The sequence below is a fragment of the Kogia breviceps genome, chromosome 11 (assembly GCF_026419965.1).
Source record: "Kogia breviceps isolate mKogBre1 chromosome 11, mKogBre1 haplotype 1, whole genome shotgun sequence".
Lineage (NCBI taxonomy): Eukaryota > Metazoa > Chordata > Mammalia > Artiodactyla > Physeteridae > Kogia > Kogia breviceps.
The window spans coordinates 79,131,522-79,146,033 of record NC_081320.1 but is presented as its reverse complement, the minus strand read 5'-3'; the positions used below and the strand labels follow the sequence as shown (position 1 = coordinate 79,146,033).

At 46.3% G+C, this 14,512-nt stretch overlaps 2 protein-coding genes across 4 annotated transcripts in view; both read right to left on the bottom strand.

Annotated features, from left to right (window-relative positions):
- GALNT14 (polypeptide N-acetylgalactosaminyltransferase 14) overlaps positions 1-14,512 on the bottom strand; it is a 220,104-nt gene that overhangs the window by 115,873 nt on the left and 89,719 nt on the right. The window lies entirely within an intron of this gene.
- On the bottom strand, positions 9,698-10,134 carry LOC131765749 (small ribosomal subunit protein uS8-like). Its single transcript, XM_059079637.2, has one exon. The coding sequence runs from the start codon at positions 10,128-10,130 to the stop codon at positions 9,738-9,740; it is 393 nt and encodes a 130-aa protein (XP_058935620.1). The 5' UTR covers positions 10,131-10,134; the 3' UTR covers positions 9,698-9,737.

Sequence of the window (14,512 nt, the reverse complement as noted above, 5' to 3'; positions counted from 1 at the left end):
AGTCTGACCCCCTCACCCATGAGGCTGCCCAGGGAAACAGAAATGAGGGTGCCTGGCCTCTGCGAGGGGACTTAATGACCAGCACTTAGCCGGCCAAGGGCTCTACCACACTACAGCCACTTCTCTCCTCCAAGATGATGGTCCTCTACCCCCAGGACAGAATGGGCTGAAGCTGCCACTCGGCCCGGGTCTCCCTGCTCCTCCCCACCTCGACTGGGGCCAGATCAGGGCCGGCTCTGGGCCCAACACGACAGAGCCCCTCATTCAGCCCAGCTGGGTGATGATGTCAACACTCAGGGCTGAGGGGCCACTGCCCACAGCCCGGCGCAGTGACTGGGCCTTCTCCACCCAGGTTAGAGCCTCCGCTGTCTGTCCTTCTCCCCCACGTCTCCCACACACAATAGGCTATGTCAGAAATACTGCTCCCGTATCATAAATATGCAAAGCTTGGGAGGCAGCAGGCGGCGGGGATAAAACACCAGGGATTATTTACGAGCCTCTGGCTCAAACTCTGGGGCTTTATTTGCTTAATGAATGGCCGGGGCCAGCCATCAGCCCAGGGATTTATTTGTCACTGGGAGCAGACACTAGGATGTGGAGATGTAAAAATGACAAATTCTCCGACTCTGCCAAGGTGGTATTTCATTGCCACGGTATCTAGCGGGACGGGAAGGTGAGGGGAGGGAGAGGATGGCTCACATGCTAAGCAGCAACGGCTGAGAGGAGCTTACAGTTGAGGGATTGGCTATGTTAACAAAAAACAAAACGAAAGCACTGCTTTCCAGAATGCAGGTGGAGGGCCAGGCGCGAGGGCATCTGTAGCAGGTCTCATACGCTCTTACAGCCCTCAGGCCTCCTGGGTGCACTGCATGCTCCCATGCCTCAAAGTGCCCCACCCAAGAAAGTTCAGAAGTGCGAAGACAGTAGAGCAGAGACTCGGAGAGTCTCTTTTCAGGGTTTCTTTTCAGCAACTCCCGAGTGGTGGGACCTTGAGCAAGTCACTTCAGCTCTCTGGATCTGTTTCGTCATTTGCAAACTGAAGGGTCAGACAAGCTCTGTGACTCTTATACAAAGAGCCAAAGTCAGGAAGAGCTAGCCTGTCCACGCACGCATATTCTGCCCCTTGCGCCCCACATTCACGGTCACAGATGCCTCCACCACCATCACCCCCAAATGCTTCATCATCGCCACCAGCATCCGACCACCTGACCCTTCACAGAGCCGGTCAGTCTTCCACGGGGCGGCAGCAGCGCCTGCGTCCCCTCGCGGTGAAGCCATCTGGGCAAAGACTAATAATCTCTGTCTCCCTGAATCTCTCTCCACTCCATCCATTTGGTAGCAGAACCCCTGAGTTCCAGCTGGGCACGCCCACCCAGCTAGCATCTGTACTTCCCAGCCTGCCTCGCGGCAGACAGAACCACATAACGAATGAAAGGTGAGTGGATGTTGTGGGTACAGCGTCCAGGTCACAACCTTTATAAAGGAAATGGGCTGTCCCCACTCCTCTCTCTCCCCCTTCCCCTGTGCTGGGACTTGCACGTGATGGTGGCGGCCAGTCTCAGGAATGGGGACAAGGACGGCACGTTAAGGCGTGGAGAAGCAACAAGACAGCTGGGCTCTCTACGTGAGTTCATGCTGCAGAGCATGGCCCACCCCGGACCACCTCTGGTCTGTTCAGAGAGGAAAGAAGCGGCGTCTATCGTGGAAGCACGATAATATCTGGTGGCTTTGTTACAGCAGCTTAGCCCATATCCTGATGGATACATGCCCCACTGTCCTTCTGAGGAGAGCGAGTCCTCGGCTGCCCGGGGCAGCCACAGCGCACCCGCTCTCCGACGGCACTCTTTGAGAGCGCGTCATAGAAACCTACGTGGCTGCTACACGTGTGCCTTCCAGACCGGGAACAGCTGGAGCACACAGCTGTGTCTTCTTCGGTCCCAAACAGTTCCAGCTTGTTGGCACACCTCTCAATATCTGGACGCATCCAAATAAGATCGTACGGATGAAAAGGAAGCCTTCAAATGTCCTGCCTGAGGCTTGAAAATAGTTGCCACGCTTTGAACCCCATGCAGAAATGTGGCTTTGGGTGCAGCATCTTGGCTACACGTCCCGACCTCTAAGGAGGGACAGGGGCTCCCCTTCCCCTCCCCGCCCCCGAGAAGAAGCAGCGCAGGGGTTGGACACTCCCTGGGTAACACGTTCTCTCTCCAGTAAGTGTCTTCCTGTTTGGAGCCGCTGGCTCTGGCATTGCCGAGCTGTGCCCTGCTCCCCTGTGCCCTCCTGCGAGGAACTCCTTGGAGCTGCCATACTATCTGCCGGGGGCCTTCCTTCCTTCGCAAGGACGTGTCTTCATCCTTCAGGAAAGCCATGCTGAAGCCACGGTGGGATTTGGGGAGGAGTACCCAGGGGCCAGACTCATGAATACAAAGGAATCCTTCAGGTCCTGTGGTGATGAGACCAGCTCCCCAAGGTGGGAGACCAATCAGGGGCTCAGACCCAAAGCCCTAACTTCTGACAAGAGTGATTTTTCTCAGAAAGTCTTCTGTGCCCATGGTCCCTGGGGAACTGGCGGGGATGGCTGGTTGACAGCTCACCCACTCAAGGACGCATACCTCGAGCCACCGACATCCCAGAACTTTCATCCCTACCTGAGCCTGGGTTGGGGAAGAGAAAGTCGGGGTGCGGGGACTGGGCAGGGAGACCACAGTGCAGGGCTCCAGGATGTCTTGAACAGCAACCAAAGGCAAAGCAATTTTCATTTCTAGGCTGCAAGAAACAGATAAAGTCGGCCGTTCAGGATAGCTGGGCTCAACTTTTGCTGCTTTTACTTTTCTGGTGCCTTCCGAGGTCCAGCATATTAAGAAGCATCCTGGGGCTGTGAAAGAACAGAAGCAGCAGCCCAGAGGTCAGTGCAAGCGAGTGTGCAACTTGCTTCTGCTATCTTCCTGCCAGGGGGAGCTGTTGAGAACATTCCTCGCTGCATCCTCCTCCTCTACCCTCCAATTCTCTCTCTTTCCGGCCCAGGAAGCCCGAGCTCAGCACAGCCCAGCAGCACTGCTGAGCCATTGAGGTCATAGCAACCTCCCACTGATCTGCTGCAAAGGGCAGAAGGTCAATCCTGCACTCTGCAGCCAGGAAGCCCTGCCTTGGGCTGCACTTTGCTCCACGCTGGAAAAACAGCTGGGCTCTGCTGGGCTCTGGGAAAGAAGGAGCCAGAAAAGGCTGCATCCCTCGCCCTAAGGGCACCTCGGGATTGGTCAGCTCCCAAAGCAGCCCTGAGCTGGGAGGGACCCTGAGTCACACCAAGCCCAAGTTTACTGCTATACTGTGATGGTGAGCATCCTTGGGTTAGGGAACAGATTGGCCGCAGGGAAGGGGATAGATGGAAGTAAAAGAATTCGGTCTCCAAAATGAGCCCTGCTGCCTTGGCGGGGGAATGCTTCTCCAGATGCTCGGGCAACTGAGCCCTCGAGGCTTTGGGGTATCTCTGATTTGCCAAGCGTTTCCCTCCTGCTCCTGTGGACTGGACTCTCTGTGACGTGTGGCAGGGCTCCTACTTGCAAAACCCCAGGCACCTGTCCTCCCTGGTGGCCTCCCTCATGACCCTGACACTTCACACAGCAGAACCACAACAGAGTTTCTATTTCAAAATAAAGAACGACGACGTCTCAATTCAAGGCTCTGAGATGGTCCCGATTCTGTCTTCCAAAGCCAGTCATTTAAATGAACACTCCATCCGGTGAGCTACCTCTCCTTACTCTTGATTCTCCAGCTAAATTCAGATAACGCTGCCTTTGATTCTATCACTTTCTAGGGAAACTCCCGTGTGTAGTTCAGATACCCCGTCGTTCCCAGACCTGTTAGCTTCTCCCTCTCACATCTCAGAGCTACAGCTCTGGGAAACCCTGTCCCTGAGTGAGTTCCCGCTTCCTTCCCACCCTGGCCTGCCTCTGCCCCTAATGGGTTCCATTTCTCTGCTGGCTGAGTCCCTGCCCGTTCCCCCAACTCCTCTCTCCACTCCTCCCTCTGGGATAGGCAGGTGAGGACAAATGTTGGTTCTGGCACTAACTTCTCCCCAGAATTCCCTCCCACGTTTTCAATCATCCACTCAACATTTCCACTTGGATGGTCTCACTATTGAACACACGTGTCAAAAACAAAACTCATCATCGTAGCAAACAAACCCTCCTACTTGTCAAGAGTTTGAACGTTCACAAGTGGCTTTTATACCTCTTTTACACCTATTATTCCACTTCAATCATACTGAAAATCCAGGAATATAGGCCAGGCAAGCATTGCTAGCCTCATTTCATGGATGAGGGACCTGGGGGCTCAGAAGAATTGCCTAAAATCAAATAGCAAGTAAATGATGGAGCCAAGACTAAACTCAGTTTTCTCCTTTCTTACTTCTCACATCAAAGGTCCAGACAGCCATCAAATCCTGTGAAGTCCTCCTTCCTCCCTTCCTGACCCCATTTATACTGAATCTGTCCTTCCACTGCCATGACTCAACTCTGGACTTCTGTCCCTAGCTGCCTGGATTACTGCAGTAGCCTCTAGCTTCACCTTCCTGATTTCATTCCTTAGCCGTTATAATGCACTGAACACTGCTCCCAGATAATGAACACTGCCTCCAGATAATCCTTTAGAATACTTATTTCATTTTGCTACTCTTCCAGGAGAAAGTTTCAAGGACTCCTCTCAGCCCACACTTCAAAACGGGGTGCTCAATCCAGCATCAGAACCCCTCACAAAACGGCACCCATCCTTGTTAGCCTTGCCTAGAACGTTCCCTTGAGCTCTTTGTGGTTTACTCCAGTCACTGACTTTTGATCTTTTTCTAGTCCTCTGATTGTTTTCCTATTCTCTATTTGACTTATTTCTGCTCTAATATTTATTAATTTCCTTCTATCTCTTTGATCTGCTTCTTCTAATTTCTCAAGGTGGAAGTGTAGGTTATTGATTTGAGATCTTTCTTCTTTATAAATATAGGCATTTACAGCTATCAATTTCCCTCTAAGCACTGATTTATCAGCATCCCAGAGGTTTTGGTATGTTGTGTTTTCCTTTTCATGCTTCTTAAAGTATTTTCTAGTTTCCCTATGATTTCTTCTTTAATCCCTTGGTTATTTAGAAGTATGTTGTTTAATTTCCACATATTTGTTCATTTCCCAAATTTCCTCTGTAATTGCCTTCCAATTTCACTCCACTGTGGTTGGAGAAATACTTTGTATGATTTCAATCCATTTAAATTTATTGAGTTGTTGCACGGCCTGATATATGGTTTATCCTGGAGAATGTCCCATGTGCACTTGAGAAGAATTTCTATTCTGTTTCTGTTGGATGGAGTATTGGATATCTGTTAAGTCTACTTGGTTTCTAGTGCCCAAGCCATTTTTCCCTTGTTGGTCATCTGCTGAGTTTTCTACCCCTTGTTGAAAGTGGGGTTTTGAAATCTCTAGCTATTATTGTCAAATTGTTTTTTCCTTCAATTCTGTTCATTTTTGTTTCATGTATTTTGGGGTCCTGCTGTTAGGTGATTATGCTTATATTTGCTATATCTCCCTGATCAACTGACCCTTTTATCATTATAAAATGTTCTTGGTCTCTGGTAAAAATTTGGTTTTAAAGTCTATCATGTCTGATATTAGTATAGCTCCTCTTGGTTACTGTTTGCACGTTGTATCTTTTTTTTTTTTTTTTTTTTTTTTTTTTTTTTTTTTTTTTGCGGTACGCGGGCCTCTCACTGTTGTGGCGTCTCCCGTTGCGGAGCACAGGCTCCGGACGCGCAGACTCAGCGGCCATGGCTCACGGGCCCAGCCGCTCCATGGCATGTGGGATCTTCCTGGACCGGGGCACGAACCTGTGTCCCCTGCATCGGCAGGCAGATTCTCAACCACTGCGCCACCAGGGAAGCCCTGCATGTTATATCTTTATCTTTTTACCTCCAACCAATTTGTGTCTTTGAATCGAAAACATATGTCTTGTAGACAGCATATAGTTGGATTATGTTTTTTTAAAATCCATCTTGCCAAACTCTGCCTTTTGATTAAAGTGTTGAGTCTATTTGAATATAATGTAATAGTGATAAGGTAGGATTTATGTGTGCCATTTTGCTATTTGTTTTCTATATGCCTTGTGTCTTTTTTCCTTTGTTTCTCCATTATTGCTTTCTTTTATGTTATATAGATGTTTTCTGGTGTACCATTTTTATTCCCCACTGTTTCTTCTTTGTTGTCTTCTTTTAAAAATATTATTTTCTTAGTGAGTTCCCTGGAAATTACAATTAACATCTTAATTTACAGCAATCTAGTTCAGATTAATATCAACTTATTTTCAACAGTATATAATAACTTTGCTCCAATATAGCTCCATTCTTTCTCCCTACTTCATGATATTACTGCCAAACAAATTACATCTTTATGCATTATAAGCCTATCAACAAAGTTTTATAATTGTTGCTTTGTATATTTGTCTTTTAAATCAGATAGGAAAAGAAAAGAGTAATAAATAAAAAATACATTTACGCTGTAGTAACTTTTACTACTGCTCTTTATTTCTTTGTGTGGATTTCAGTTACATCTAGTGTTTTTTCATTTTAGCCTGAAAGACTCTCTTTAGTATTTCTTGTAGAGCAGGTCTTCTAACAACATATTCTCTTAGTTTTGTTTATCTGAGAATGTCTTAATTCCTCCTTCACTTCTGAAGGATGGTTTTTACTGAATATAAAATGTTTCGTTGACAGTCTTTCTCTGTCAGCATTTTGAATATTCCAGACCACTGACATCTGGCCTCCAAGCTCTCTGATGAGAAGTCAGCTGTTAATCTTATTGACATCCCTTGTACTTGACAAATCTCTCCTGCTGTTTTAAAGATTCTCTGTCTTTGACTTCTGACAGTTTGTGATGTATCTAGGTGTGGATTTCTTTGAGTTATTCTACTTAGAATTCATTGAGTTTCTTGGATGTATAGATTAACGCATTTCATAAATTTGGGAAGTTTTTGGATATCATTTCTTTAAATATTCTTTATGCCACTTTCTCTTCTCTCCTTCTGGAATCCTATTACCTGTATGCTGGTATGTTTTATGGTGTGCCACAGGTCTCATATTTTGTCTATTCTTCTTCTTTCATTTTTCATTCTGTTCCTCAGCCTGGATACTCTCAATTGACCCCCTTGTGTTTTTTGTTTGTTTGTTTGTTTTGTGGTACACGGGCCTCTCACTGTTGTGGCCTCTCCCGTTGTGGAGCACAGTCTCCGGATGCACAGGCTCAGTGGCCATGGCTCACGGGCCCAGCCGCTTCGCGGCATGTGGGATCTTCCCGGACCGGGGCACGAACCCATGTCCCCTGCATCGGCAGGCAGACTCTCAACCACTGCGCCACCAGAGAAGCCCAATTGACTCATTTTTAAATTCACTGATTCTTTCTTCTGCCAACTCAAATATACTGTTGAGTCTCTCCAGTGAGATTTTCACTTCAGTTATACTTTTCGACTCCAGAATGTCTATTTGGTTCTCACATATATATATATATATATTTTTTCTATCTCTTTACTAATATTCTCTATTTAATGAAGCAATATTCTCATACTTTCCTTCAATTCTCATATGTCCCTTAAATCACTGATAGATCCTTAGAAGTATTTCCTTAGTCCTATCATGTATGAGGTAGAGAAAAGTCCACCTTGGAGGAACTCTTTTCTTATTTACCTCCACATTATTACTGAAACCCAGGAGGGTAACTTAAAAGATGATGTTACAGATATGAAATAGAGGGGAAAAACAAGCATATTAACTGAAGAATGATTTAGTCAGCACCTGTTAAACACCAGGCACCATGCGAAGCATTAGTGATTCAATGATGAAGGCAGAGTCTCAGCTCCAATGCTCAAAAAGATTTCAGCAGGAAAAAAAAATGGCCAAGGGCCATCAACAGGCAAAGGCAATATCACGAGCAGAACCTACCTGCCCAGACTGGCCATACTTTTTTGCCACTTAGGTTATGATCTTTAGTTGATGATTATTTCAGTCTTTGTTCTGTTTAGACTATGGTGCAGTGGTGATATCAAAAATATCTGGCCATCTTTAGAAACCTGAGCAGGAGATATAGGTAGCAAAAGAAGGAATCAATATCTGTGCTAAATGCTCCCATGTGCAGGGCTCCAGGCACTCTTATCCTCACACATCGTTAATAAGAGGCACAAGATACAGGAACAGAGACTTGCATGCAATATCTCAGAACGCTTAACTGGATATGCCCTCTATAAAGCTTCACAAATTTATTTTGGAACCAAGTAACAGAAAAATCTTTGTCTCTCTTGAGAAACTGATTGTTTCTCCCTTTCTGATAATAGAGTTATGAAACCTCATCTCCCTTTTCATTTTGACAACCAAATACGAAGCTTAACTACAGCAATTATAGCTACTGGGACTTTGGGTTCTTTCCCTGGTCCAAATTCTTTATTTCTATTTCTATGCCATCACAAATTTATAACGTGTACTGAGCATAAATCAGATTATTAATATGTATGACAGAAAAGTCATTCTGATATTGATTTCTTTTGGCAATATTGAAATAGGCTAAAAAGAACAGAGGTATTTTCCCTCTCTTATCTGGTGGAAGTTTTGAGAATGTCCCCTGAAGTGATGGAGCATGGTTTCTGGAGGCATCTTGAGTAGTGGAGGCTAGCATCCTTCTCCTTGCAGTGCCCAGGGACCAGGGGAGAATCTCAGAAAGGACTTGATGCTCCTAGCCTGGGCCCTCCATCTCTCTTAAAACAGAAGCAGAGGAGCCACTGGCCTGCAGATCACATGTGTTATGATGTGACCAGTATGGACCCCAAACAAAGGGTCCTTCCTCAGCTCTTCAGAACTAGTGAGAACCCTGAGGTTTTTGTACAATCCTCAAGGAGTAGTTGGGGGTGGGAGGCTCTCAAAAGACAGACTGAATTTCTGGCTAGCTCAGCAGGTGGAAGCTTGGCACTGATTAAATTTGATTTAGAGAAACAAAGAAATGTGACATTTCTGGCACCCTACAGTTGTAGCCTGAAATTCACACCCGCCACACGGGATATAAATAAGTGAATGAATGAATAAACAAACCAGAGGCCGGAGTGCCTGGGATGAATTCCCAGTTTGCTGTGTTTCTACCATTAGGGTCGTAAAACCTTGAAACACAAGGGCTAATGAAGAACTCAGTGCTTAGCACAATAAACACCGTCTGTGGCGACAGTACAGTAAGGATGGAGATAAAAAACCAAAGGCGGGCTTCCCTGGTGGCACAGTGGTTGAGAATCTGCCTGCCCATGCAAGGGACACGGGTTCGTGCCCCGGTCCGGGAAGATCCCACATGCCGCGGAGCCGCTGGGTCCGTGAGCCATGGCCGCTGAGCCTGCGCGTCCGGAGCCTGTGCTCCGCATCGGGAGAGGCCACAACAGTGAAAGGCCCGCGTACCACAAAAAAAAAAAAAAAAAAAAAACAAACCAAAGGCATTTCGCAACTTCACAAAGCTTACAATTAAATGTGGGCAGCACATGTCAACAATAAAACATGAATAAGAAAAAGGACAGCTGTACAGTCATACAGCACATTTTTCTTTTTCTTTTTTTTTTTTTTTAACACAAAGGCTGTACACTCCCGCAGACGCTCTTGCTACTCTGCTGTACAAAGTTCAAAACGACTAAGGGAAGCACCAGAGTCCTCTGAGGCATTTTATTTGCACGTATGTATTACATCCCTAGAAAAAGAATCCAAGGATTTTCCCTCCTGTGTGTTTTCGTCTTGCTTCTTCATGGTCCGTGATGCCAGCTGAGGTTGTCAGTACAATGAAACCAAACTGACGGGACGGGAGCAGGTTATTCCGCCACTTTTCTAGATCTTTGAGTTGCACATCAAACCTGGGGCTGATCACTCCACACTTATTTAGCCTGCCTGTGAGGTTCACAACAATTTTCCCAGCCCTGTGCTCATCGATGATTTCAAATTCGCCAACGTAACCATGTTTCATCGTCACAGTGAGAAACCTGACGATGACTTTGGAGCACGGCCTAATGAGAACCTGGCGTTTGCCTCTCTGTTCGGCATCGTTGATACTCTTGAGAGCATCAGCCAGGACATTCACGCGCACCATTATGGCGGCACGGAAAGACGGTGGAAAGACATCTTTCTTAAGCGCTCACTTCACGTAAGACATGAAAGGAAAGGTGAGGATGAAGACGGCACCCAGCAAGCATACAGAGTGGTGAGGAAGATATGAGAAGCAGAATAAGGACACACTAGAAGGATATGGCCTATGAAAATAATTTGCGTAAAGTGCTGCGGAAGGAGAGGTCATTTCTGTCTGAAGAACAGACATCTTCCAATAGGGAGGGATGCTTGGGAGGTCTTTGAAAATGGAAAGGATTTGAGCAGAATAACGCGGCTTGAGGGGCACTGCAGGCCAGGAGTGATGAAGGTGTGGGCCCACACCTGCTCATGCTAAGGACCGCAGCCACTTCTCATCACAGATGCCCCTCATGACGCATGAGGATGAAGGGATTACAGGTGCTGAGAAGGCCAGAGAGGTGCATGGAGGCTGGTACAGACAGGGGCTTGGATACCATGCTCAGGGGTTTAGTTGCAAGCTAGAGGCAAGGTGATGGGGAGATGACAGATCTTTGAGCAAAGAAGTGTCACGATAAGAACGATGCTTTTGGCAGTTTGCTCGCATAGCTGAATGGAGAATGATGCATTAGAGAACAGGGCTAGAATCATTACAGGGAGAAGAGTTAAGAAGTCCATGCACCTGAACTATAATAGAGGCAGAGGGTCAGGGAAAGAATGCGGGAGATGCAAGGAAGTTCACAGGTGTGAAGGGACGAGCTGGGTGTGGGAGGGACAGAGAGACGGATGAGGACAAACATCAAGAGATGATGCTGAGGTTTCAGGCCTGGGTGGAACAGGGAGTTCAGGAGGACGAGGGTTGAGGAGGAAAATGATGCGCTCGGGTGAGAACGCACTAAGCCTGAGGTCCCAGTGGCCCTGTGATGAGATGCCTAGGAGGTGCCTCACGTACGGAGACATATAAGTGTGCACTCTGTTTTATACATCTATAATCTGATCTTTCAAAACTGAGAAATTACTGGAGCTCCACAGTCATCTAACAAAAGGACTCTTAGCCTTACAAAAGCATTAATAATAAGGTACTTTGAATAGTTCGCTCCCCTGGAGAATATAAAATAGGCTTTAATATTTTTTTTAAAAGGTGACTTACACCTCTCTTTTCAAAAACTCATCGATTGTGTTAAGTAAAGTATATCTCTGTATGAATATGGAATGAACTGGGAGACTTCAGCCAGGTGAAATTAATCAAGGCAGATGTCATGAAGGAGGAGATGAATCTTAACGGGGATACTGAAAGGGTAGCATTTGAATTAGTGAAGATAAAGATTGTGGGTTCAAAACAGAAGCGGGGACTCTCATCTCACTCCATATTCTCCCCACTCCTCTTCCTTCCCAGGAATGGAACCAGTGGGGCGGGTGGGAGATGGGGCATCCAGCCCCACCCAGAGCTTTTCTCCATGACTGTGGATGTCTCCCTTTGAAACAAATCCAGTATCTGCCTCTTCTCTCCACCTCTACTGCCGCTACCACCTTGATCCAAGCCACGAGCATCTTTGGCCTGGATTATGTCAATAGCCTCCTAACAGGTCTCACCGCTAGTACCCTTGCCCTCCTAATGTCTATTTTCAACACGACAGCTAGTTCTTTTTAAAAACAGGTCAGATCATGTCATTCCTTTCCTCAAAACCCTCCAATGTCTCTCCATATCTAATGTCTCTTCCAAATCTAAGCCAAAGTCCTATTTATGGCTTACAAGACTCTACTTGATATGGGTCTAGCTACCTGCCTCGCCTCACCTCCTACTTCTCCCCCTCCGCTCACCCAGCCCACTCCACTCTGCTGGCCCATGTTTTCAGACACTCCACATGCACTCTTACCTTGGAGCCTTTGCTTTAGTTCTTTTCTCTGCCAGAAACACACTCCCCCAGATATCTGTAGACAAAAATCCCTCACCTCCTACAAGTCTTTGCTCAAACCTCACTTTCTCACTTTCATCCCATGAAATGCTGTAACCTACTGCCAGCCCCACCTCAATATTTCCAATTCCCCTCCTTGCTCACTTGCTTCTTTTTTGCATAGCACTTATTTCCTTCTGACATATGATATACCTTCCTTATTAATTATGCTTATTATTTATTGGCTATCTTCCCCTGATAAAAGCTCCATGAGACTTCTTTTCTTTTTAATTGGAGTATAACTGTTTTACAATGGTGTGTTAGCTTCTGCCGTACAATGATGTGAATCAGCTGTATATATACATATATCCCATCCTTCTTGGACCTCCCTCCTATCCACCCCCCATCCCGCCCATCTGGGTCATAACAGAGCACCATAAGCATTCTTCATCGGTTTTGGTTTGTACCTAGCCCACTGTATCTGTTCAATAAAAAAAGTAAGAATGAGTCAGTGAATGAATGTGTAAGAAGAAAAAACAATGTAATCAAACGAGAGGGGGGAAAAAAACCCACAACATGATAACTCCAGCCAAAAACACTTGTACTTGGAGAGAGAAAGCAGAAGATCCAGTCCCCGTACAGGCCACATTCTAGCTCTGGGGCTCTGGACAAGCTATTAAAATTCTCTGGGGTCCTCCACCTTACCAGAAAGGGATGGACCAGGTTTTTTTTGTTTGGTTTTTTTTTTGTGTGTGTGTGTGTGTGTGTGTTTCCAAAATTATTTAATTTATTCAGCAAATACATATTGAGGGCCTACTACATGCTAGGTCTTGTGCATATGAAAATTAATAGGACATCACACCACACTGGTCCCTCCCCACAATCCAGAGAGATCAACATGTAAGCAAAGAATTATAACGCAATACAATACCAACATCTATAAGAAGTCCCTTGGAATTGCAGGTAAAACAGTGGTGAAATCAGTAGTGGGGCGGGCAAGGGTAAAGGATGATCAGGGAAAGGGCCTGGCAGGCTATTGGATGCCTCCCTGTACCTCAGAAAGCAGTACCAGAAGGACCCTCCCTCTGGGAATGGTGTCAAGTTTCCTGACTGCCCACTTCACATACTGGACCCTATAACGGCACAGCAAAGGACCAGCAACTTATCACAAGACCCTTTAATCATTCAACAATCAATTTTTTCACACAATTGTTTCTTCATGTCCCTTAGTAAGTCTCTAAAGCCACACATTGTTGTATAAAGAAGGCCTTTTGTCCTGACACATCAGAGTTCCTAAAAACATTTGGAAGGACTCAGCAGTAAAATAACACACTGCTCATTTCGTCCAGCAATGGCTTGCAAAGTCAACACATTCCCTTTTAAAATAAATGCATTGCGTAGAGCTTGCTTTCCTCCAAAAACTCAAGGTTTGTGTTCATATCAGGTAATGTTTTCCTCTTTTGCTGTCCCAGTTATTATCATTTACTGACACTACCACCATCTTCATCAGGACATTGATTTAAGTATCCTTCTGTGCATAGAATGTAAATCAGAGCAAGATAAACAGATGTGTGGTATGTGCACTCTAGAAACTTGTACTTCAGTGCTCCATGTTAACAGTGCACAAACCAGAAAGGATTCTTCTAGAAATTACATACTGGCTACACTCTATCCCAGGAGCATCTGGGTAGTCAGAAGTATGGGGTGTCAGATCTATCAAAGGTATTGGAAATTCAAGCCAATATGCTCATAGAAAATCACCACCCAGAAAACCTTCAGAAAGGGCTTCAAGATGGGATGTGGGAAGGCAGATGTCAGAGCCACTGAGAAGAATGGCCAGTTTGCTGAAGGAGAGGGTTAGATACAAGGTACAGGCAGAGATGGATCTACTGAAATAGCTGAGCAGCACCCATGTTCTGGCACATTCAGGAAGATGAGAAAACTGGCCCAAATTTTGAGCTTTGAGGCACTAGCCATGAGGGGCCCATTTCCATGTCCCAGTAACCGGGGACCCCTGAGGTTTAAAAACAGGCAAGATGTCACTCTGGGCTCAGACCTGCCAGTGAGGAAACAGTTATCCAGGTATATGCACAGTCATTTCAACTGAGGATGAAAGTTCTTTCCACTTCTTTTCTTGAACAAAAGATAAGCATGGATCCAGGAGGAGCTTCCAAGAGCCCTCCTCTCTTTTTTTTTTTTTTTTTTTTTTTTTGTGATATGCGGGCCTCCCACTGCCGTGGCCTCTCCCGTTGCGGAGCACAGGCTCCGGACGCGCAGGCTCAGCGGCCATGGCTCACGGGCCCAGCCGCTCCGCGGCATGTGGGATCCTCCCAGACCAGGGCACGAACCCGTGTCCCCTGCATCGGCAGGCGGACTCGCGCCACCAGGGAAGCCCCCCTCCTCTCTTTTGATAAGAAGCTTGAAACTGGCCATTTCTCCCTGGTCCCTGTGGTTAACAGGAAGCTCAAAGTAACATACAAATGTTCCAAAGGAACAACATGAGACCTTTGTGGTC

Excerpts from the sequence above, each read along its gene's own strand:
- LOC131765749 (XM_059079637.2), bottom strand. The coding sequence starts at position 10,130 with ATGGTGCGCGTGAATGTCCTGGCTGATGCTCTCAAGAGTATCAACGAT.